Source organism: Pipistrellus kuhlii, unplaced genomic scaffold (genome assembly GCF_014108245.1).
Source record: "Pipistrellus kuhlii isolate mPipKuh1 unplaced genomic scaffold, mPipKuh1.p scaffold_m20_p_1, whole genome shotgun sequence".
Classification (NCBI taxonomy): Eukaryota; Metazoa; Chordata; class Mammalia; order Chiroptera; family Vespertilionidae; genus Pipistrellus; species Pipistrellus kuhlii.
The window spans coordinates 58,656,004-58,682,682 of NW_023425404.1; the positions used below are offsets into that span (position 1 = coordinate 58,656,004).

General features: G+C 39.8%; 1 protein-coding gene across 4 annotated transcripts in view; it reads right to left on the bottom strand.

Moving 5' to 3' along the window:
* Positions 1-26,679, bottom strand: part of FMN1 (formin 1) — a 373,318-nt gene that overhangs the window by 178,964 nt on the left and 167,675 nt on the right. For all 4 annotated transcript variants that reach the window (XM_036446920.2, XM_036446936.2, XM_045583848.1 and 1 more), the window contains 2 exons: positions 18,246-19,006; positions 12,157-12,307 (listed from right to left, as the gene is read on the bottom strand). In XM_036446920.2, coding sequence (XP_036302813.1) covers positions 12,157-12,307; positions 18,246-19,006 — 912 coding nt within the window. The remainder of the gene's footprint in view (positions 1-12,156; positions 12,308-18,245; positions 19,007-26,679) is intronic.

Sequence of the window (26,679 nt, forward strand, 5' to 3'; positions counted from 1 at the left end):
AGTGTGGCCTTATGTGCCTGATACACCTAGGATCAGGGACCCCACCTGCTCAGACCCTGATACACCTAGAATCAGGGACCCCACCTGCACCTTGCTGAAAAAAAAAAGAAAAAAGACCCCTCTATTGTGTGCTGAAAGTCAGATTCCCCTAGCATGCACCAGGAGTCAGTGTATCCCTGTGCCTGAGCTGAGAATTGAGTACTGGAGTCTCTGTCACTTGGTGTGGCCTTGCACTGAGAATCAGGTCCCTGTGTGTGCAAGCGCCGACTATTGGAGTCACTTCTTTGTATGTTTTGAAGTGCTGCTCAGAAAGTGGGTATGCCATCGATCGGAATAAGTGGTAATCTGAAGGAGCAAGGTATGGTGAACAAGGTGAGTGGGTTAATACTTCCCAGATCTTTTAAAGTGTCATTAACTGGTTTTGAAATGTGCGATGGTGCATTATCATGAAGCAAAATTACTTTGCCATATCTTCTGGCACATTCTGGTCATTTTATGATCAAAGTGTGGTTCAAATTGATTATTTGTTGTTGGTAGTGTTCAGTATTAATGGTTTCACCTGGTTTTATAAACTCATATTACACCACACCTTCCTGATCCCACCAAAAGCAGAGCATTGTCTTCTTTCTGAAGTGATTTGGCCTTGCAGTCCATGTTGATGGTTGACCTGAATCAACCCATGATTTTGTGCATTTGGGATTTTCAAAATAAATCAACTTTTCATTGCCAGTCACAATTTGATGCAAAAAGACTTTCTTTCGTATCATTGCAGCAACATTTTACTGATGACTTTTCAGTTTTCCATTTGTTTTTTGTTCAGTTGATGTGGCACCCATTTTCCTTCATTTAAAATCTTTCTCATTGCTTGTAAATGATTGGAAATTGTTTGCTGAGCAACATTTAATCTTTCTGCAAGTTGTTTTTGAGTTTGATATGCATCTTCATTCAATAATGATTATTATAGTTGGATCTGCAAACTTTTTTGTTTGACCTGGACGTTCTTTTTCTTTTATATTGAAATCATCACTTTTAAAGCATTTAAACCAGTGTTCACAAGTGTCCTGAGGTGGAACATGATCATTATAAGCTTCCTGAAGTATACAATAACTTTTAGCAGCACCTTTTCTTCAAAATAAAGTAATGAATGAAAACTTCCTACAAATGCCCTTTTATTTTGGCATTAAATTCTACATTTTTAAGGTTAAAAATATCTATGATGTTAATACCTTCAGAAAATTTAACATATGAAGTTTTGAAGCTTGTTTTCAAAGCAAAATAGCATACATATCATATCACATATATATCAACATATGTGTAACTGTTTATTGAAAAAAATCTGCATTATTAACTGGGACACCTGGTATTCCAGGACACCTTGGGGGATGTCAGAGAGCTGGTTTCGGTTCGATCCTCGCAGGCCAGGCCAAGGTACCCCACCTGCCAGAGGGACTCTGCTCACTCCACAGACAGTGTGTGTGGGGGGGAGGTGGAACCGCGGGAGGTTGGATCCACAGAGTGTCAGGCCAATCTCGCCCAGTCCTGCCCTGCTGGCCACCTTCTAATTAATTTCCTTTCAATGTGCATGAAGCCATGCACTGGGTCACTAGTTTTACTATAATTTTGCTCTATTGCATCATTTTCTTTGACATATCTTGTGGACTGTCATCACTGAGCATGGAGCTTAAATTAATTTGCTTTAATTACACACTGTGTCTGAGTAACACAGAGAGAAATGATAGGATAAAACAAAGATCATGCAGCTCTCTGGGGCTGAGGAACCATTTCTGAATGAGAAATGAGGCTTTTGATTGGAACTTAACCTTCTGTTCTCCTTTTAGGGTGACATGAGGATTTTTCTTCAGTCTTATTCCTTCCTACTCCTGATTGTAAGGATGGTGATGGTATGGTGGCAGCAGCAAATATTTCTGTATCAGGCACAAAGCTAAGCACTTTACACAGATCATTTTAATCCTCATAATCTCCCTTGGAAGTTGGCACTATTATTTTTCTCACTTTGTAGATGAAGGAACTATACAGAAGAGTCTTAGAGAGATGAAGGGATTTGCCCCATGGATAAAGTGATGACTTAGCAAGAAAAAAGCCTGTGTGGTTTCCAGGAATTGCTATTGAACCACACTACCACCCTCTATACTTAGAATAGTGTAGCTCTCAGTGCATGGGAGTGTTGAAGGAAGCAATCTATATATAAAAAAAGCCTAAGCGACCGAAAGAACCACCGAACGACAAGTCAACCAGTTGCTATGATCTCACTGACCACCAGGGGACAGATGCTCAATGTAGGAGCTTCCCCCTGGTGGTCAGTAAACTTCCACAGTCAACCTCCTGCAGTCCTGATTGGCCCTGATCACCAGCCAGGCTGAGGGGCCCCACCTGTGCACAAATTCGTGCACCAGGCCTTCAGAAGCATTATAACTTGCTAGTTATTAATAATAGGAAAGGAGCAAAAGAGAGGGCAGACATTGAAAGCATGGTCATCAAAGCAGCTTCACCAGACAACTGTGATTTTGCACTTCCCAAGAAACCTTTCCCTGCAAATCACTGGGGGAATAACTGGGGAAAGAACTGCCCAACAAAAGGGGAGATGGACGCATGCTCGGTGAAGTAGGGGGGACATAGGGAAGGTGCCTGTCAGTCTAAGCTGGAAATAGATAATTGGCTAGAGGGGATGGGGCCATTGCAAGTACCAAAATCTTAGAAGGTTAAATTAAAATTCCCAGACAAAGGAGTTCCTTCTCTTACTCTCTTGTTCTTCTGGCTGTGTTCCTGCTCATATTCCCCCTACAGCCATGTGGCCAGAAGCTGCATAGCCCACAGCCATGTGGACCCCACATGCAATGGTCTGATGGACTGCAGCTGGGAATATAAGCTAAGCTAGCCTGATGCTGGGTTGGACTGTGAAAATATGGAACAGAAACTTTGGACAATGGCTTTAATCTAGCTCTGCTAAGGACACAACTATACTTCTTTCATGGCGGGACAGAGGTAGAAGGGACCTTGAAAACTCAGAGGTTTAATTCCATGCAAATAAATGCTGCTCATTCTCTCATGCAAGTCTCAGAAAATTCCTTTTCTTGTGACATTGCAAGAGGCCCACCTCCCCTGCACCAGGCAGGGACCCAGAGAGCTCCCCACTGATAACAGAAGCAGCTGGTCAGAGGCCTGGAGCTTACGCCTCTACAACAGCCCCATCACTGGCTTTCTGGTGGCTCTGAGGGAAACACCACAATGGTAGGAGATAGGCATGGACAAGCTATGCTAGTCTGAGTCCTATTTTCTCTGTCAGCCTCTGTGGCTCATCCCTTTCTTTGATGGCAACTAAAGGGCTGTGTCCTACAGGGCTGAATTGTTCATATATCCCCACACCCGGGAGAGTATATGTAATGCATAACAAAAGCATCACATGGCCCGGTTTCTCCGATGTCTTACTAAATCGTTCCCAACATCATATGCTTTAGGCCTTTTGCTGCTACATTGTGAATCACATTCTTCTCTAATCAACACTCGCAATGTCTCAGTTTTTCCATTAGTAAGATGATTGTAGTACAAAGTGAACTATTTATAATGAGTCCCAGCTCAAGCAATGAGGCTTTCAGTTGGCTTCATCTTAAATAAATCTTTCTTTGTTAATTAATGTACCTTATCCTAGTGTTATAAGTAACATTTATGTTCCTGAATTGGACAGGGAGGAAGAGAACCACACCCAGAGTGGAGGATCCAAAAATCCTCAGCATCAATATGAATGCAATAACCATTTGAAAAACAAAGTCTAAAACTTTTTGTGCTTGTTGTAAACTAAGGAAGTTGTACAAGAGAGTCTACAGAGAGTAAAAAGTGATGTGATAATTAGGTCATGAATTAACCCCCTGGTACTTGTAGCTCTATACTATTTTTAAAGACCTTCTCACCTCCTAGGGTATTTTTCACATGCAAAAATGCCTAATGTGACTAATAAGGTACCTAGCATAAAAGTTAATTAATGAAAATGAAAACACTAAAACTCAGGTTCTTTAGCCAGATCCCAATTAAACCACTCTTCTGGTGAAGACGGGGATCAAAATGTCCAATAGGTTCCATCTGGCTGCTCTCTGTGGGTCAATCTAGAGCCTCATGGCCTCTTCAAACTGGTCTTTCCAAGCTCTCCTTTCCATTGCAAGGAGAAGCTCAGGGCAGCCCCCCTCGCCCTTTTACTGGGGAACTCTCAGCCTCTCCCACTCCCATGTAAGGGGCTTGGCAGCTAAGGAATCCAGCTGGAAGCAAGCAGGGTTCACTAACTCTTCCCTGCCAATCTCTTTTGTCATTCATTCCAGTGGAGGGGCCCCTAACCCTCCAATCCCATTTGTACCCCACTGAGGAGATCTGATAATGGTGCTGGCAGAGCTGTGGCTTTTCATAACTTCTGGCAGGGACCTCACTGACCCATAACATGGCTGCACACATGATTTCTTCTCATACTGTCTTTGTAAATTGACCATGGCTAACCTTGCTGCCCTAATCAGATCAATCAGAATAACATTTCTTTAGCTGCTGCGTGCCCTTGCTGGCAGCCTCCTGGGCTGAGGCGTGACTCAGAGTCAGGCTCAGATACTGAAGGCGGGTTTTGGAGTTTCCAGTGGTCTCAGGTTTCCTTTGCTTTTATCACAGTTGGTGAGCTTTGTAAGGGCCGTGTTTACAGCCATGCAAATTAGCCTCAGCTGGAGAAAAATCAGGCCAGGCCCACATGATTCAAACTCTGGCCAAAAGGTATGTTATCAAAAATTGAAAGTGTGGCCATAGTATTGGAGCCAAGCCAGGCTGTCATAAGGAGCCTGTGAAGGCTTTGTCTGGTGTAGCCTGAACTCCTTGCTTGGCCTCGGGACCCTGAAAACTGAGAGGAGGGGAAAATGGAAAAGGACCATGCAAGCCATTTGGGGGGCTGGCCAGCTCAACCAAGGGCTGTCGCTGCCCGGTGTATTCTTTGTTAAGTAGAGACAAGTGTAAGGAGGGAAATGTTACATCTTTGAGAGAAGAAATACCATGGTTGAGAGGCTGGTTTGTAGTAAATCCCCTGTTATTCATTGACAAAGCAAGGTCCAAATTCACAGTTTTATTCTACTCATACACTCAACTTTAAAATGTATGTGTGAAGGCCTCCATATACAGAGATGATCTTGTATGTTGCATCGGAAAGAATCTTTCAAAACATCCATCTCAGACATCAGGACAGTTACAGAAACTAAGGCAGGACAGTCTACATCCATACCAAAAGCCCATGTGTCAGGTAACTAAGAGCCCAGGCTCTGGGGCTGTTGCCAGATTCACTGCCTGACCACTTAAGAGCTGTGTGATGTTGGGCAAATTGCATAACCCCTCTTGGCTCCAGGATCCTCCCTCACCTACAAAATGGGAATAATAATAGTACCCACCTTACTAGGTTCTTGTAATGATTAAGTAAATTAATACATGCCAAGCACTTACCCAAAACCCACTTACTTAGCATTAACTATTATTATTATTATTATTATTATTATTATTATTACTACTATTGAAATCTTCACTTGAAAGATACTAGATGAATGCAAGGCCATTAAGACTTCTCTCTGCCCATGTTAAGCGTGTACCTGTGAGAACATGTGCATGGGCAGAGGCTGTGTGTATTGGAGATGTTGCACTTCCAAAGTATGCATTCAGTTGAGAAAGCATCGCTGTGGCCTGGGTTTGTGACTTAGACACACATATAAGATCTTTGCCTGTTCTGTTATCTTCTCACATACTGCTGAGCTTAGACTGGAGGCCAGAGCAGTCGCTGCTGGGACCACGGTGCCAGCATCAGCACTCACCCTCAAACCATTGCCCAGCACTAGCCTTGGAAAGGGGCCTGTGTTAACCAGAAATGAACACGGTCCAGGAAAATGCAGGCAAGACTTCAAAATGTTCCTCAACTAGGTGGGAAGGATAAATACTTATTCAAAATACAAATATTTATAATGGTTCTCTCACAGACTATCTTGTAATATCCAATCACTCATTTTTGTTTTCCAATTAGATAACCCCAAATCCATATTGAAATAAATCTTCACTCCCTTTAGATATTAAAGATTTAAAAAGCATTTGTGTGTGTGTGTGTGTGTGTGTGTGTGTGTGTGTGTGTGTAGGTGATTCCAGAATTAGACCCAAAGGGGCTAAGTCTAAAACTTCATAAATTTTTATACTGCGGTCATTCATTCTAAACACTGGAACTATGTCTACTAATGATTTCTGTTCTACTAATACTTACAAGCCTTTCTAATATGCATTTGGCTCCCAATACTGTCTGTGGATAATTTGCTGTGAAATTTGGCCCCGTGGCCCACCATAAAGCGATTTAACGAGACTAAAGAGGGTGCAGAGGGGCAGTTACTCTCTGGTAGGTTCCTCTTTTCAGGGCTCCAGGGAAGAAGCTAAGTTAGATTCTATCTCAGTATTCTAAGGTGCCCTCTGGTGGTTTGGGGTAGGTAATGAGCATCCTAATGACACTGCAGCTGGTCTGAGGTGCAAGTCCAGATTAAGTTACTGCTTAACAGCCAACAGAAGAAACAGAGCTGAACTCCAAGAATAATATTCAGAGTCTACATTCTGAAAGAATCATTGATACCCACACTTGACAAGTTCTAACCACCTTTCCCCCACCCCACCCCCAATAAGTAAATAAAGTAAAAGTACAACTTAACTTCTTGGGCCATCTTATTTCCAAATAAAATTTACAAGGCAGAATTTTTGTAAACTAGTGCCTGTCAGCTCCTGTTTGCTTTTAATAGATTTAGCCAGTGATGGGGCCTTTAAGCTGAAAAACAGGACAGCCCCAATCACCTCAGGTGTCACTCAAGGAACCTGGACGTAGCATTAATGACCCCCAGGTCATATATTGGTGCAATAATCAACACACGCAAGTTATTTCACTCATTTCTACAGATGATAACCCCTAACTCCACTGCTCATTTTTTCCACACATGAGAAATATAAAGGGGGGGTTGCAACCTCACCCCCATTCCTGGAGGGGAAAATAATGCACATACCTTACCCAGGCAGCTGGAGAAATTATTTTTGTACACAAAAGCTGAAATTATATAAACTTGGAAGGAAACAGGTTATGAAATCCTATAAATTTATGTTCGGGCTTCCAAACAACGTTCTCCGTCCACCCTTCTCTCCCCACTCAACTGAGACACCAAGTCTGGGATTCGAGAATTACAGCTAAGATCCTCGCCAAAGTGACCAAATTACAACTGATGGCTTTTGGCTCCAGGACTTTTCAACAGACGAGTGTCTGCTGAGCCATCCCGCACCCCTCCCCACCCGACTCACACCCCCACCCCCAAGAGCTCAGGGAAAAGCCATTAGTTCATTATTCTTAAGAAATAGCTATCAAAAACGAGGGAGAGGAATGATCTCACGTATCTGACAGAGGAGGGAACGAGCACAGAGATTATAATTCAAAGTGACATGGTGACATTTCAAGAGAAGAATAATATTGGCAGGTCATGCTGATTCTCTGAAAGTTGTTGGGCAAGTTTAAAAAGCAACTGGAGAGTTTATCAGAGTAGCTACTTCCTTGACAGGCACCAGGAGAAAGAATCTCAGACAATGAAGGCAGATTTCTGGCTCCTTGTCAAGGTGCTGACCTGTCTTTCCCAGGAACAAATGTAGCTGAGAGGCAGTATAAATAGGGGCATATTGACAGTGGAAACTTTCTCTACAGCACAGAGAGACTATATAAACCAATGTAAGACAAACCGTTAAAAGTCTGTATGTGTCATTAGAGAAAGTTGTGGAATTCTATAAATATTGAAAAACAGAAATGGTGTGGAGATTACCCTCTGCAAACAGTTTCAAGAATGGACATACGAATGTTTTAAGATCTTCACAACAACCTTGTGGGAATCAACGAAGTTCAAACATGTATCTCTGTAAAGCTTTCATATTAGTTGTTAAACTAAGAGATTAATATATAGTTCTAGAGAATACTTAGAGCACTTTCATAACCATGATTTCACTTTATCCTCATAACAACCCTGTAAAGAGTGGTTATGCCTTATTTTATAGAGAAAGAAGTAGTGTGTGACAATTAAATTCTTGCTCTGAAGGTTTTTACAGAGCAATAAGTAGGAGACAGTACTAAATTCTGGTGGTGCAAACAAGGGCTGATGTTTTGAACCCTGGCTCTCAGTTTGGTTGTGGCTCTGTCTGTCCTGGCAGAATGGACTGGTGCCACAAATGACGTTGGCACATGCCTTAGTATCCAAAACAAATGTCATGGTTAGTATTTATTTACCGTTAATATTTAAAATATTGGTAGAGTCAAAGGGAAACAGCTCCCTCTCTACATATTTCACTGTTAGATGCAAAACATCTTTTTATTCAAAGATTTGGCTTCCTATTGAAATACTCTGAAGAAAACTGGATGATTTTTACAATGTAGGAAATATTTTCAATTTAGACAAGTGTAAGCTATATTTTTTGATGATTTTAATAATAGCTAATCTTGTTTACAAACATCAAATCACTCATCTCAATAAATGTTACCATCATCAAATGTAGCCAATTGCTGTGTAAATAAAGGGGCAATGAACATGCTGTGGCTCTTGTACATCCATACTCTCAAGGGCTCATCATTATCAGTGTCATCCCAGTAAACGTGTGCAAACCCTAGAAGCCACTTCATCGTCCTAGTCCAGTTTCTCATGTGCCAGATGAGGGAACTTAGTGAGATGATTGGGACGCTATGGTACAGAACAGGATACCTGCACAATTTAAGGATATGTGTATCTGTTTACCTTAAGCTAGTGCCACTGATGGGAACATCAAGTGCTAGTACAGAAGGTGAAACTAGAAACTAGTACTAGTATTTGTGTTCAGCGGAATCTTGACAGTTATTTCTGAACTAGGAATGTGGTCTGTGGAGAGAGATGAAGACCGGATCCATTTAAGAGATGTTCACATGTATGTCTCAGTGCCGGCTAAGCTCACAGGCAAGATTCAGAATGCTGGCTCTCTCTATCTCCAACATATACTCCACCTTAGTCCTTAGAAAAAACCTATTTGGCAAGTGTCCTCCTGGTCATCTCGGTAACCATTTTGTGCTTAAGCAGACGAAGTTAGCCTCCAATGCTGAAATCCCTCAGTTGCTCACGACCTCCAACATTCACTTTCATTTTAAGATTAAAAAAAACAAATATCTGACTCTTGGAAGAGACCAAGGGGTCCAACTTGATGCTGGCAATCTGACCACAGGCATGGAAAGAAGGCTTACAGGAGGCATGTTTAGAGTTTTCTGGCTTTGATTCAGCTTGTTATTTTCCTTAAAACTTAAAATCTCAGCTCTAAGGTAGACCACAAAGCTCACTAAAACTTCAAGCAGCCTCAAGACCATCTAGCCCAATAGACCTATATTCTTAGCTTTACTTAAAGAAAAAAGTGGAAACTACACAGGTGCCGATTATACGGGTTAACAGCAACCTCACGGTTCAGAAAGATTAAAGAGTTCAAATGAAGGGTATTTTCCTCCTCAGACAGTGAAACAAAATAAACACATCATGTACTAACTGGCTTAGTGAAAATCCTTTGTTGAACAGGCAAACAATTATGAGATAAGAAATAAGAATAACCAACCAAATGCTTTGATCTTTTAAAAATACTCATTTGCCAAAACAGAAATAATAACATGTTACCAAGCGCCCAAAGAGAGAAACAAAAGAAGTAATAGCAATCTGGAAAGAAACAGAGAACGAAATTAAATTTAATATGATAATGAATAAGAATGCATTTAGCAGAGTTCCTGGTTAGTCAGAGGCAACTTCCTGGAAGGGGCAAATTGAGGTGAGCTTCTGGAATACAGAGGTTCTTCTTTTGTGTGTTGTATGGAGTCTAGTCTTCTGTTTCTGTAAATAGCTTTTGAAAAGCCAGCCGGCCTATAAAGCACACTTCCTTCCATCCCACACAAATCTCACTGCATGGGAATACATTTTATAGTATATCAGTTGACTTCTTGCCTGGAACAAATTGTTATAGTAGAAAAATTCAAATTGTTCCATGCAATATTTCTTTTTATTTCTTTTATTTTTTATTTTACTTAGAGAGGGAGGATGGAAGAGAAAGAGGGAGGGGTAGAAGAGAGGGAGGAACAAAGGGAGAGAGAGAAAGAACAAGAGAGAGACATTGATGTGAGACACACTGATTAGTTGTCCCTACCCCGCACTCACCCTGACTGGGGTTCGAACCAACAACCCAGGTATGTGCCTTGACCAGGAAACAAACCCACCATCCTTTTGTGCATGAGACGATGCTCCAACCAACTGAGCCACACTGGCCAGGGCTGCAATATGTTTTCTCAAAAAGTTTGTTGTGAAATTTAATTATTGTCAGGATTACACTGTTTTCTCATAAAAATACAATTACAATGGATTTAAGAGGTGAGAAACTTTGATTATGGTTTTCATTCATGATTCAATTCAGTGGGGAAAATCTTTCATTAACAGAAAACTACACTCAGACTTTTGCCATTTTTCCCCTGTAAGGCACAGCTGATTTCATAATCACAGTGTTACCTGAGATCTGAATCAGGGGATAAACCCAACAGTATAATTTAAGAATGAAGAGTTGATGATAATATCATTCAATATTACAAACTTTTCAAAAACAGTTCCTCAATCTCTCTTAAATTTCACAACATTCTGGTGAGTCATGTGGACTCAGATATTATTAGTCCTCTTTTATAGAAAAGGGAAAAAATGATCTAGAGAAGAAAACCTACCAGGGCAAATCAATAGCAGAGCCCTGGTCTGTGTTGCTCAATGGTTAGAGTGTTGGCCCATGCATCAAAGGATCATGGATTTGATTCTGGTCAAGGTCATGTACCTGGGTTGCAAATTTGATTCCTGGTCCCAGTTGGGTGGAATTGGGGTGAGTACAGGAGGCAATCAGTCAACATACGCTTCTCTCACATTGATGTTTCTCTCCCTCTTACACCCCTCTCTCATCTCTCTTTTTTCTCTTCCTTCTCTCCCTCCCTTCCACTTAACCTAAATATCAGTGGGAAAATGTCCTGAGGAGAGGATTAAAATAAAACAAAAAATCAATAGCAGAACCAAGTACTTTACTTTTGCTCAACACCATCTAGGCTATTATCAAAACACTTAGGAGAAAAAAGAATGAACTCCATACAAAAAAAAAAAAAAAATATGCAGAGAAATAACAGCAGTGGCAGCAACAGAAGCAAAATGAGAGTAGCCATCATTAGCTGAGTGCTGACAGTGTGCCAGGCACAATGCTAAGCATGATATATATACATATATTCTTATTTAATAATTAGAATAATAATAGAAGCAGATGCCATCTCATGTCATGGTTAGGGGACGGAGACACAGGGTGGAAGAATTTTGACTTAGGACATAGTCAGTACATGGCCTGGTTGTGATTCAACTTCACATCTATCTGATACTTGAGGACCTTAAACCTTTTCTCTGATGGGATGACTAGGAGCCTCAGATTTCAAGTCCTGAAATCTTTGCTCAGAATGGAGGTTTAGGGTAGTTCTCAATGAGGACTACCCTAAACCTCCATTTAAAGCTGTAACCTCATCGCCACCATACCAAAGTCCTTAAATCATGGTTATGTGACCTAATTTTTGTTTTTAATATTGATTGTTAATATAAGCTCCAAAGAGTAAGAATCATTGGGTGTATTTTTTTCACCAAAAAATCCCAGATGCTTGGATAGTGCTAGCCAGTAGAACTTTCTGTAATGACTGAAATGTTTTATATCTATGCTATAAGGTAACCACTAGCCACAGAACAAAACTGAAAAGTGGCTAGTGCCACTGAAGGACTGAATTGTTTATTTTATCTAATATTTTAGTTTAATTTAAATAGCCATATTTTTTCAATAGAATTAATGGTTAAAAAAGGGTTCAGATTAAATTAAGGAAATCGCTTAAAAGTTCAGGAACTATGACTAAAATAGCAAGCACACATGCTCAAACTTTTGACTCCTTTTTGTCATCTGTAACATGAAATCGTCCATAACTTTTTTTTGAAAGCAAGGAAAGCATACCAGCAGCACATAATGAATTCCCATGTATGTGATTTATATATGATTACAATGATTATGATAATCACGCAGTACCTTTTTGACCTTGTTTTTTTTCTCATAGGTCTCTGACAGTGGTTTTTTCTTCTGCTGAGTTGTGTCTTTGGAGAATAAATACTCAAATTCACTAGGATCCCGAATATCAGGTTCTTCTAAGGAGTCCCATAAGGTTGGTGTAGCACTTTGGCTTAAAAGAGAAAACGATAAGAGAAAAAGAATAAACACAATCTCTAATTCATTTTTTAACTAATTAAAAAATAATAAAAGTTTACAACTAGATTTAAAAAATAAGTCAACAAACTGCAAGCACTGTTAATGGAGCTCTTAATTAAAAAAAAAGATACACACAGCCCTAGCTGGTATGGCTCAGTGGATAGAGCATTAGCCCCCCTGGACTGAAGGGTCTTGGGTTTGATTCTGGTCAAGGGAACATACTTTGGTTGCAGGCTTGATTTCCAGTCCCAGGTTAGGGGGAGTTTGGGAGGCAACCGATCAATGTGTCTCTCTCTGTGTCTGTCCCCCTCTCTTCCACTCTTCTCTAAAAATCAATGAAAAAATATCCTCATGTGAGGATTAACAAAAATATATACATACATCCACATACATATGCACACACATCCTTACTAGAGCTCAGAGTAAAGCTTTTTGCAAAATACGTATTTTTAAAATTTTTTATTGATTTCAGAGAGGAAGAAAGAGGGAGAGAAAGATAGAAACATCAATGATGAAATGACGAGAGAGAATCATTGATCAGCTGCCTCCTGCATGCCCCACACTGGGATTGAATCTGCAACATTGGCATGTGCCCTTGACCAGAATAAAACCCAGGACCTTTGGGTCACTATCCACTGAGCCAAACCAGCCAAGGCAAAACACATTTTTTAAAAGTCAAAATATAATATAGGACATTAAAGCAAATACACATTTCCAAAACAGAATTGTCATTAGATATAATCATAGAGAGATCTAGAGAGAGAGAAACTTGTGGGACCAGAAATCCTGGGGTTCGGACTATTAGAGCCATGTGAGCTGCTTCTTCCTCAGTCTGTAGCATTTCCATGGTGGATAAACATGGGCATCAAATAAAGGCTGACGGATAGCCAATCTCGAGACAGTGATGGGATAATTCTTAAACAGAATGAAAGTGAAGTACTAAGGTAAAGATTTAGCCTCTCTTTGGATTTCTTCTACTGGTTTTAAATAGGGTTTTCTGGTGAACTAAGTGCAGGACCTGTAATATGTGAATAGGCTGTGCTCATTTAGAAATATCAGATTTATAATACCATGCTCCAACAACAGTATTAATAATAAAAAATATTAGGGCTCAGTGTTTGAGCATTGACCTATGAACCAGGAGGTCACAGTTCCATTCTAGGTCAGCTCACATGCCTGGATTGCAGGCTTGATCCCCAGTGTGGGGCCTGTAGGAGGCAGTCAGATGAGTCAATGATTCTCTCTCATCATTGATGTTTCTATCTCTCTCTCCCTCTCTGAAATCAATAAAAATATATTGGGGGGGAAAAAACAAAAAAACAAGCCAAATAATAAAAATGGCCCTCACTGGGATTTCAACTAAAACATCCCTGGGGGGACTATTTTGCTTTGTCTTCAAAAAACAGGGTGACTACCAAAACTGGTTTGGCTCAGAGGATAGAGCATAGGTCTGCGTACTGAAGGGTCTCGGGTTCGATTCCGGTCAAGGGCATGTACCTTGTCTGCGGGCACATCCCCAGTATACGTTGTGCAAGAGGCAGCTGATTGATGTTACTCTCTCATTGATGTTTCTAACCCTCTATCCCTCTTCCTCTCCTGTGAAAAATCGATAAAATATATTAAAACAAACAAAAAAATAAAACAAAAACAAGGGTCACCTTGGTCACCTTAGTTTTGAAACAAAGAAAGAGATAAAGATATAGAAAATCAGATACAGAAAACCTGCCTCTGAGAGCTGATGGATGGGTTAAGATCCAGATCCCCTTCAGTCAGAACACATTTTCTCCCAAATGTCTGCTTTCTTAACTTAGTTTTCAATCTTATTTTAAAATACTTTTAATGCACACAGATAGAAAAAAATATATCTCATTTACATGTTTGTTTTTCTAACATATGTAGATGTTATTATCCATAATATCTACAAGTACCTACCTTTGTTTCAATATATATTTTCTCAATCAATGAAAACGAAAAGACCTATTATTACAATATATAAAGTGGCCCATACAATATTTTGATACTAAAAGATGATTTTCATATTCAAAATTGCTTTTCAGATCTGTATTCACATTTTACGACATGTCTGCCTTTCCCATGAAATATGATATTTTGGTTCTGGGCACATTCATTTCTCTCCACTTGTTAAATTATAATTTTTGCAATATATCATTTGAGCCATTTAAGAGCATTTATGTGACATATGTGAGTTATAATATATAACAGTATAGTAAATACCTATAAAATCATCATCCATTGGCTAGAACATTTCCAATGAAGTATATCCATCTACATGCTCCTTCCTCGGGCCCCACCCTCTGTCACTCAACTTCAATCGGTGTTTATCTCAGCTGCCCTCAGGAAGGGGATCTTAGGGTTGGAGCTCACAAAAGTTCTGGGAAGCTGGGAGAGGATGCTTGGAGGGAGGTGATGTGATGTGTAAGGCAGATTGCTCAGATTCACCCCCATCACTTCTGTACCTGTACTGCTTGGCCCAGCTCCAAGGACTGAGCTCAGGCCAGTACAACTAGGGCTATACCTCATGTTCTGAAGCAAATTGGGCCTGGCAGTCAGGCTGAGCACTTCATTGCCATTTACAACTTGTTTCTACGGGAAAATACATTTCCAATAATGAATAAAGAAATTCTGAAATACCACCTTTCAGTGAGTTGGCGGTAACTGGCGTTTTGTGGGGGCAGTGACAAGAACTCACTTGCAATGAACCATCTGCCCTCTGATCAACTCTTATCTGACCACCAGATTTATAGTTTTAGCTCAAAAGAAGAGGAAGAGGGAGGCAGAAGGAGGATGGAAGAAAAAGAGTGGGGATGGGAAATTGAGAAGGGAGGAGGAGGAGGAAAGTGAAGGGAGGAAGGAGAAGATAGTAGGAAGATAGATATTTTTCAGGAAGCTGAAAAAGTAGATAGATGAGGATTTCTTTTTCGTTAACTAAATGTCTCTTCCCTTTTCTAGAAATCAGAAAATAGATTTTTTTTAAAGCAAAATGGCAAGAATTAAAAATCAGTTCTCATTAGTAGTGAAAAGCAATCTAGGTGGATGAGAGGCCATGTATATATATAACTTGGAAAAAATTCATATTTTCCTCCCAGTTCCCGAGTAGACCAAGACCAAAACTTTTCATGTGTATATTATACAAGGTGCTTATAACATCCAGTTATATAAAATATTAAAGTACCATTTCATCCCCTTTGAAAGAACATATCCCAAATAATTTTACTTTTTTCCATTCATAAATACTACACAGAATTTTTAGACCATTTTAGTTTAAAAGAAGTAGTTGGCCCTGGCTATTGTGGCTCAGGTGGTTGGAGCACTGTCCCATGCACCAAAAGGTCTCCAGTTTGATTCTTGGTCAGGACACACATTCAGGTCGCAGATTCAATCCCCATTCAGGGTGAAAATGGGAGGCAACAAATCAGTGTTTCTCTTTTACCTCTCTCTCTCTCTCTTTAAAAAAAATAAATAAATAAATAAATAAAAATATATATATATATATATTTATATATATATTTTTTTATTTATATATTTATTTTTTATATATATTTTATTTTATTTATATATATATATATATATATATATGTATATAAAAAATAAAATAAAACAAGTAGTCATGGTCTGAGGAACATAAACTCTTGCCATAATAAGAGAGATGAAATGTGTGATGCAGCAGGAAGTACCATGTCCCAGTCTTCCCCCAAAGTCAGGCTCAAGCTGACAAGTTCACCTAATAGGGCTCTCCTGACGTCCGGGTCAAGAAAGTCAGTACATTCATCCACTTTTCATTAGGCTCAAAATGAAGCCCTAAACTTACGGTAAAATTGGTAAGAACTTGAACATTCAATTGTTTCCTTTCTCAAAATGGCCAAGTTCATAAGGAAGGAAAAACACCAACAATGATTACCTGCAGCTTGACTTTGTCCCACCTTGAACCCTGATAAAGGGCCCATAGCACCTAGCAGCACTGTAATACCCCTGCTGCAGTCATGATAGTGGTTGCTCAGAAAGTCTTGTGGGGAATGAAGTGTGGGCACAGGTGTGAGACACACGTGTGGACAGCAATGTGTGATCTGAACAGGTGGGATTCATCACCCAGGAAGGGCTGCACATTAATTTCAGGACACTAATAAGGAACACAACTCCAAATAAATATTCCAGGAAATTATTTCTTAGGCAAGGCCATCTGAGTTTTGAATGGGAAAAGGGGAATACTAGTAGTTCACAATATGCTTAGTATTCCAACTCCTCCTATATTGGTTTCCAGTTATTTTATAATTGTGAATTATGTTATCTTCTTCAATATCCTGTCTTTCCTAAGTAAAATGTTATATAAATTGAAAAATTCACCATTGTATCCGGATTTGTGAATAATTTCAAAAACAGCCCAACTGCCATCAGCAGATGAGTGAATAAAAAAGCACTGGTACATTTACACAGTGGAATACTATGTGGCTGTAAAAAAATAAAGAACTCTCACCATTTGCAACAGCATGGATGGACCTGGAGAGTATTATGCTAAGTGAAATAAGCCAGTCAGAGAAAGACAATATCACATAATCTCACTTATATGCGGAAACTAATAAAGAAAATAAACTGATGAACAAAATACAACCAGAGACTTAGAAGCATGGAATAGGATTGACGAATTTCAGAGGGAAGGCAAGGGTGAGGGGAAGGATGGAAAAAGAGTGATTAATGAGGGAGCTTACATGTACATATACATAGCCCATGGACATAGACAATAGAGTGGTGAAGGCCTGGAAGGGGCAGATGCTGGATAGAAGGGATTAATGGAGGCAAAAACAAACAAACAAAGGTGACACCTTTAATGTTTTTAACAATAAAGATAAATTAAAAAACAAAACAAAACTTAAGAAATGTGTTCTGTATTTTCTGTTCACTATAAACAAGTGAACTTCAAACCTAGAGAGCAGTCAAGAAGCAACTCAGCATCTCTCATTATCCTCTCAACAGGTTCCAAAATAAGGCAGAAGAAATCCCATTCAAATTACAGACCTAGTTTAACAAGCTATACAAATGGAAGATGCTCTTTAGCTATTCACACACTGGCACTTTCTCTGATGGGCAGCAAGGTATAAGAGATGAGGGCGTTCACCGCCAACGGGTTTGGCTCAGTAGATAAAGCACTGGCCTGCAGACTGAAAGGTCCCAGGTTCGATTCAGGTCAAGAGCATGTACCTTGGTTGCAGGCACATCCCCAGTAGGAGGTGTGCAAGAGGCAGCTGATCGATGATTCTCTCTCATTGATATTTCTAACTCTCTATCCCTCTCTCTTCCTCTCTGTAAAAAAATATATTTAAAATATATTTTAAAAATATATTATAAAAGAAAAAAGAAAAAAAGAGAGAGATGAGGGTGCTGAGCAGTTAGGGGAACCAGAGTTTAAGTAGAGTTTCTATTCTCTGACCTGAAGAACTAATGACTTAGTTATGTCTTGTTCTTGTAGTAAAAGAAAAAAAAAATTACACATACCTATTAGAAACCAGACATATGGTTGATGATACTATCTAAAGACAAGACAGATATTTAAAAAATCTTCAGTGAATCTTTAGTATAGATCCCAGCTCAATGTCTTTGTGATTCCTCACTAATTGTAGGAACGTTGGAGAAAGTTCTGGCTAAGACCTGAGCTCTTCTCTAGTCTGTGAAGTGGAATGTTTATCCTAGAGAGGGATCTGAACACATTGTTTCTCTCAGCAGCAAACCATAGAGAATACAGACAAAACACTCCAAGGCATTCACTGTACCACACTTGAGAATGAGTGCTGCACTGAACATATAGAAATTAAACTGGTAAGGATAAAACATCACTTGTGCAAAAGTCTGGGAATTCACAAGCTGAAAATGGGCTGGGGAGTGGGGGGTGTTGAGCTTACCTCTTATCACTTATTTGTATTCTAGTCCAATACAGAGGCTTCATGGGACAACTGGGCTCAATGGCTGGCTTCCGAGGACATTGGCTAGAAGAAGGGCCGACTCCAAAGAAGAGGCCAGGAGGAGGTGGGGGCACAAGTCCTGGGGGTGTTGGAGCAGGAGGAGGCCCCCCACTGCTGGGCAAAAGGGTTGAGCTAGGAAGTGGTGGTGGGGGAGGAGGCGGGGGAGGTCCAGTGCTTGGAGGCAGAGGAGGTGGCGGAGGTGGTGGTGGCCCTGCACTCACAGGCGGTGGCAGAAGTGTTGGTGGCAAAGGCCCAAGCCCAGGTGGTAGGGGAGGAGGGGGAGGAATGGCTGCTGGTGGGAGTGGATCTGGGGGGAGAGGTGATGCCTTCTCCTGGCTCGGTGAGATGCATCCCACAGACTGAAGTGGTGCAAGGATGTCTTTGTTGTCATTTGAGGGGGAGAGTTGGCTTAGAGAGGAGATGTTCAGCTTTTTGGGTATTATTTGGTTACTTCTGGTTGTCTTGCCTTCCCCTTCACAGGGTTTGAGGAAAGTCTCTCTGTCTGTCTGGATGCACACATTTCTGTAGGTCTTGGGAGGGTAGTCATCATTGGTGGAAATACACACATCTCTCATCTCTTCACATCCTCCTCGCCATCTGTGCTCTATCTCGTGTTTGAGATTTTCGATGGTTTCTTCTAGTCTCGCTGTTATCACTGCATGCTCACCCCGGATGTGAAAGGCCTGAAGTTGAAACTGAACCTGGAGAGATAGCAGTGGGAAAGAAAGGAGAGCGTTTATAAAAATAAATATCATAAATTAAAAAATGCAATACCTTCCCGTGCCACCCGAGCGCAGCTCACAGAAACGTGGGACAATACACAGATGTGCTTTAGAGAATCCAAAGGGGTGTAAATTTCACTTTATGAATTTTCCAAGGACTTAAACAGTTGGAGTAGAGGCAGAATTTCATCCAGTATGAACTCATGGGGAATAATTATCATGGATTAAGGCTTAAAGTAAAACTGTCATCTAAGAACTTTCACCCGGTTTTAATATCAAATGCAAGACAAAATTTTTAATAAAGGTCTGAACATGCATGACTACATCTTTTATTACTTTTGGATTTGGTTTGGAAAAAGAACATTTTAAGAAAAAAATAGATTTGGAGATCCTTGGAGCTGCTGTTCTCACAGTCTTTCTCAGAATGTCTGTTCTATGGGGATTCCTGGTCAACACAGCAGAAACAAAAAGAGCAAGAAGAAGCTATGATCTATGTGTATTTTCTTTAAAAGTTTCCATAACAAAGCTGCTCATGATAAGTATTGATATCTTTCATAATCATTCACAATATAGTAATAAATAAGCAATATAAATGCATTGAAAATGAGAATATAACTATTTGCTATTTTTCTCTTTTATATACCCAGCATTTTAAACTATACTTATGACAGTCTTTTTAATACTTTTATATTTTCAGTTATTTCAATGCATTGAGTCTATGGTTTTATACTTATTAGCACAGACCTGGCACACTCCCAGTATTAACTAGTCTTTTTCCAGGTAGCCTATTACAGTTAACTGGGAAGCAGTCAAATTTACAACTTTATTTAGAGTTTCAGAAATCTAATTAAGAGTAATTAAATATTCCCAGTGAATTTATTTAATTTCTGCCTACCTATCCGATTGTATATGCCACGAAATGAAATCAGGGACAGTGCCTTAATTTCTGTATCCCAGCAGCCCGCACAGCACATATGCAGTACTGAAGAGATGGATAAAAACCACTGCCACAGTTCTATTCAGTCACTATCCCAAGAGCCTTCCTGTGTCTGACAAAATTGTCTTCACTCTAATTTAAGCCCCCAAATATCTACAACACCAAAGTGTATATAAGGTTAGATCCATTTTGCCTCGAAAAGGGAAAGAAATATATATTTTTTAATATATTTTATTGATTTTTCACAGAGAGGAAGAGAGAGGGATAGAAAGTTAGAAACATCAATGAGAGAGAATCATCGATCAGCTGCCTCTTACACACTCCCTACTGGGGATATGCCCGCAACCAAGGTACATGCCCTTGACCTGAATCGAACCCAGGACCTTTCAGTCCCCAGGCCGACGCTCTATCCACTGAGCTAAACCGGTCCTGGCAGGAAAAAAAATATTTTTAACTGCCTACTCAGAAAAGATTAAAAGACATAGGAAGATTTCCTACTTTCATTAAGACTCTTCTTACTGTATTTTTGTTAGGTTCACCTTCCCCCCCATGAGTCAAACCCCTAATAACTATGGTCAATAGAATTAGAGACAAGGATTTTCTGAAGCTGACTTTCTTCATATGTGGATATGGCAGCCCCGATCCAACTTAGAAAGAATTATACAGTTCGGGGCACCACGTATTTCCTGTCTAACACAGAAAAGTTAGCACCTGACTTCTGGATTCATGCTACCTCGTTCACGTCTGCTTAGCCACCGGGCTAGCTCTATGTTCTTGAGCAGGTAACTTTGTGTTTTCTAGCCTGAACTTCCTCAAATGTAAAGTGAGGGTAATAGTGAATCACCTCTAGGTTTTTATAAAGAAAAAAGGAGATACTTCCTAAAAGCAATAGGCATTATACCTAAAATATAGTAAGTTCTGAATAAATGGTACTGTTAGCTACTATTGCTCATGACAATATTATAGTAAGAGACGAACAGACCTCTAATTCTTTGACATTTCCAAATCATACCACCTTTGTGGAGTGATGGGCACCAAACGAGGAAATGCTTAGTCAGTATAAACAATGTCCTACAAATACAATCATTTAGCCCATCTTTCATGAGTTCCACTTACCAAATGCCTGGAAGTAATTTCAAGCTTCATTCAACTATGTGATCAAGATAATCTTTGTTTCAACATCTTATGCCATCTCCCCCTCTGTCTCCCTCCCCTGCCCACCTCCACCCAGAGTTCAAGATTCCCATCCTGAATTACTTACCACCATTTCATTTTAGTGAATAGTTCAGTTTGGCCACAACAAACTAATTCTTGGTTGTTATTCCCAACTAACTTTCCTTCAAGGAGGTTAAGTGCCAAATAATATTGATGGGCCAATAATTTTACTCAATATTCATCTTCTTAATAATACGAAAAATTTGTAAGGACCTGCTCGCAGAGAAACTTGCCCTTTATCTCATAGCTGGCCTGTAACTATACCAAAGACCCTGGTCCCCACCTCTTTAGCTTTCCATCCAACCAACCATCTTTTGAATCCGCTGAAGCTGAAGTACATCTAAATACAGTTTTTTTGTGGTCCTGGAATGCATTTGCTTAGTGAAGAGAGCAGAGTACAAATTGCACAGATTATTTTAGCTCTCTGTTCCTCAGTTTTATCATAAGTAAAATGGGGATGATAAGAGAATTCACCTCATAAGGAAATTATGAGAAGCAGATGAGTTAATATGTGTAAAACAACATTTAGAGGAGTTGGAACATAATAGGTGCTATGTTATCATTATTGCTATCTCCTTCCTATGGGACAGATAAAAGAACTGTGGCCATATCAACTTGCTTTTGACTCTTGGCACATTCCCCTGCTCATGTTCTATCCATATAAAGCAAAAGTAAAGAGATCTAAATCCTTCTTTACCCTTCTAGATGTCACCCTTTCGTTCTCACTACCTCTTTCTAGTCACAGCAGAGTTTTTTTGTAAAATAAACCACAGAACTCTTATCTATTTTCTCATTCATCTTCCTTTCAACCAATTACAATTTGGTCAGCACTTTTTAAGTCCTCTAGTCCTTTCAGCTGCATTGTTAAAGTTGACCGTTGCCCATGCCTTGAAATTCTTAAAATTCTCTCTGCTTCCCTAAACTTCCAATATACCCTCTGGACCCACCCCCACTTTCCTCCCACTGCTGGGCTCTCCCCAGTCAATCTGTGGACTCCTCTTCCTCCATGCATTCCTTTCATGCTGTTCATCAGGCATCCTCCTTGCCATCTTACATACTCATGTAAAATGACACTTGCTATAAATTGTAACTTATAAATTGTTACCTTCAAACTGTAATTCCAGCTATCCTATAGTTTGGTCTACCTACATATTTAAACAGCCATCTCAGACTCAATACACCTGAAAATGAAGTCATCATTGCTTAACCTCAAGTTATCCCCCCTTTAAAATCCCTCCTTGCAGTTAATAGCACCCTTGTCTTCCCAATCATCATATCCAGAAGCTTGGATGCCATTCTGAGTGCCTTGTTCTCTCCCATTCACAACATGTTATCTATTAGTTACATTAACTTCTCTGATGCATCCCTTTCCTCCCATCCCACTGCCTCAACTTTTCTTTACCTGGACAATGGCAAGAGCCACCTAATTCATTTTCCCATCCCCCATCAAGTTTGGCTACATTGATTCTAGAAGGATGAAAAAAAAAAAAAAAGGCAGATCTTTATTTCTTAAAACCCTTTCAATAATTGGCCATTATTCTCAGACTGACACTGAAAACCCTTTAGCATGAACACACAAAGCTCTTCCCATCTGTTTTCTAACAACTTTCTCCACTTTGGGCTCCTGCCCCTCTCCCAGATGTGTCCTGGATGCCAATGTTACATAACATCTTGCCTCTCCAGGGACCGCTCTCTTTCATGCATCTAAGCTTTTGCAAATGGTGCCCTCTCTCAGTTCCCCTCTGCTGAAAACACTCAAGGTAAGGGGACAGATTGCCAAATACAGATCCCATGAATGGCTTCCTTACAAACTGTATTCACTGATAGGAAGATTTACCAAATAAGGAGGAAATATTGAATGTCCATGTACTCCATATCAATATGCTGAGATTATAGTAAGAAACCCTTCTGACATTAAATTTTAAATGGCCCACATGAAGAAACAACTTACCTTTGCCCTTCCCTGTTTCACAACCCCTTTGATCATTCTGATTTTTGTCTTGGTTGTGTTCAGAAGCTCAGCGTGACACAGTAATTCAAAGTGATTAAAGTAATAAGCACCTCATTCATTCTGTATCTGTCCATAACCTATCAATTATTGCCAATTGTGCCTGGCTCTACTACAAATGAAGCATCTCAAGTCCATGCACACCATGAGTCGAGCCTTTGGGAAAGCTCGTTTTTAGCCCCATTTTTCACTCTACTTCCTGTGAAGTGCCACTTCTACTTTGCACATGGAAACCATGTGCTGTTCCCCATCCTAGAGCCATAGCTAGAAGGACTGTTAATGATTTGTGAATCAAACACAGAGTAGAACTTTCTGTTGGATCAGCATGTATTGCTGGATAATGTTTGCCTGGGATCACGGGAATCTTTATGAAATGTCAAACCCGGGTTCTTACAGCCAAAATTATAGCTAAGGCTGGGTCAAGGGTACATAATGCTTTTAAACCCTGCCAACTCTCTTTTCAGTGTCCTCTACTTTCATATCGAACATAGTGTTTGTACACAGAAGACAAAAGAAACCTTCCATTCACTTTCAGAGAAATGCTCTTTAGAACATTTAAAACATTATGGGTCTCCCTCTCCCTGATCCTGTCTACTAAAAATCTGTTTTTCTGCAGTCATCTCAATATGTAAGTTGAAAGGACATATATGCTGAGGTTTCACATTTTTCCAGTTTTCCCCAAGTTTTATCTACCAGACTTCATTCAGTCTATCTACCTTCCTTTACTCTTAACTTGATTGCTTCTCTTTTTTTCATGTTTAATCACATCCTCTTTCCACCTGCAATAATAGATTTACTTACACCCATGGCCTTCTTAACAAGATTCAAATTCACAATCTTTCCGAGAATAAACCCAATTAAGCAATTTTGTTTCAATTATCCTTTTACTTCACTGGCACTATTTTTATGTTTAATGTACTGGCTCCCATTAGACAGCTTTGTAAAAAACAAAACAAACAAACAAACAACAACAACAACAACAAAAAAAACTCGCTGATGGGCAGGACCATCCTCACATATCATCATTCAATTCGTCTGAGGTGGTGTCCTTAGAGCTCCCCCAAAAGTTCCAATGGGCGGCCAGAGTTAATACCAACAGTAAATGTTCTTAATCTTAATTGTGTTCTAAACTCAGCAGAGAAAGTATACCACCAGAATATCAGTGGGTAATTTTTGGTAATGACTTTAATTAGGTCATTTCAGAATCTCCAAAGTAACTTGTGTTACTTAAAAATGCCCCTTTGTGATTCTGACATGTCCCCATAAGGGGAGAATCCCTCCATCACCAATACTGAGGACAGTTATTCTCCATAGCACATAAACCTAAATGCTTTACATGGCTCTTCAAAACATGCCCTCTGCTTACCTCTCCAGATACTTCTCTATCCTTTCCCTATGTTGCACCATTACAGATATAAACATATGATCAACTCCCACATCTGTATGCTTTCATGCATGCTCTTCCCCCTACTTAAAACACCCTTCCTCTCCATTTTCACTCCATGAAAGTTCCAAGGACAATTCAGTCCATCTCAACTGAACCTTCTGGCTTAAGCTTTTCTTAATTCTTCCTGACAAAAGTTTTCCTTTGATTTTGTTGCCAAAGAACTTGCTAGGTTCACATTACATTAGAGTCATTTATGTTTATCTTCTTTGCAAATCTTAAAGCTCCAGGCAGTTGGGGACCATATCTTATTTGTGTTTGAACTTCCAGAACAGTGCACACTGCTTCTCTGGTTAGTGATCCATAAATGCTTATTGGATGGAATTATTTCTTTAGCCTTCAATATTAAGACTTTTTTGTTGTGCCTTTGTACTGCCCACCAAACTAGACTTGAAGCTCCAAAATTTTTTATTTTATTATTTAAAAATATATATTTTATTGATTTTTTTACAGAGAGGAAAGGAGAGGAATATAAAGTTAGAAACATTGATCAGCTGCCTCCTGCACACCTCCTACTGGGGATGTGCCCGAAACCAAGGTACATGCCCTTGACTGGAATCGAATCTGGGACCTTTCAGTCTGCAGACCCACAATCTATCCATTGAGCCAAACCGGTTAGGGCTCCAAAATTTTTTAAATAGACAAGCAGTTGCCTTCCTCTTTGTCACCCCATGCACAGCACAAAGGATGAGATTCCATAGTTGTTATTGCCTAGAAAATTCAGATAAAACATCTAGGCTTTTTAATAAGTGCAGGTATCTCTAAAAGTTTATTTTGACCATATTTAATTTTAACAATTCGAAATACTTCATGTAGATAAGTGTTCTCTCTACAGGAAGCTTAAAGACTGTTCTCATAAATATGATAAACTATCCAGTAGAATTGAACCACGTTTGTGATTCTAATCTGATTAGAAATTGGGCTCTAGGCAATTTCCCCAGCCCTCCTTGGGGGCTGGTCCTCCCTTCCCCTACCAAATCCTCATTATTTTTTAATATCCTCCACATTACCACTGCTCAGAGATATCATCAAAGGAACACATTGTACTGAAACCCAAGCAACAGAGGGAGACTTTAGCTTGTCTGGTCCCCACAAATGTGTCTGTCAAAAAGAAAAGTGCCCACTGATGAAAGATATCATCAAAGTGCCAAGCACTGTGGAAAAATCATCCATTAGCATTTTGTTGTTACGAACATTCTCTCCTAAGCGTGCTGCCAGGGCCCATAAAATTCAGGTTATCTGCTATACAACTTGAGTAAGTCAACCTTTTCCAGGTACTCTTCCAAATATGACATTCTTAGGGTGGGAAAAGCAAGAGAATTCCTGAGACTGCTCAGAAGTACAATGAAACTTTACTGCTTCAGAAAAACAGTGTAAGCAGAAGAAAGGGAGGAAAATGGGGCTAGAGAACATGAAATGCCTTGAAGGGAAGGGATTCCATTCATACATACTTCGTAGGTAAGGCAAGAAGATGAAGGCTCTATGGCTTTGCGTGCGTGCATCCTGGCTTTTCTGTTCTGCTCATAAAGGTTGCATAGACTTCAAAACCCCCCTACTTAACTGACACTTCCTACTGTAAAAACAAAAGTCTCAATTAATGAAAATAATGGCATTGGATTTGATGAAAATCCCATAAGTTAGCAATATGTGGTTTTAATTAACTGTGATCAATACTTTTCTTTTCTTATCAGAAATAGATCACATTGTGTTATAACTAGGAGGCCATCCCGAGGACACTCAGAAACATGACACACATCTGACACATCTCCGTAATTGGAACTTGCTAGGAGGGATAAAGACATAGAGGAAAACAGCAAGAAAAGAAGGGATAAAGAGCAAACAAGACATGAAACAGCACTTGAATTGACTCAGGAGTAAAACCCAATCCACACAGTGCTCAAGAGTCCAAGTTAAACCACACAGGTAGAAAAGCAGTGCTATCTCCAGGAATTATCTGTGACGCTGATGGCCAGTTCTGATAGTGAGGGAAGTGAAACCAACATGGAGTGAGTGAGTGGACACTGCACTGGGCGCCTTCATTTAGTCCT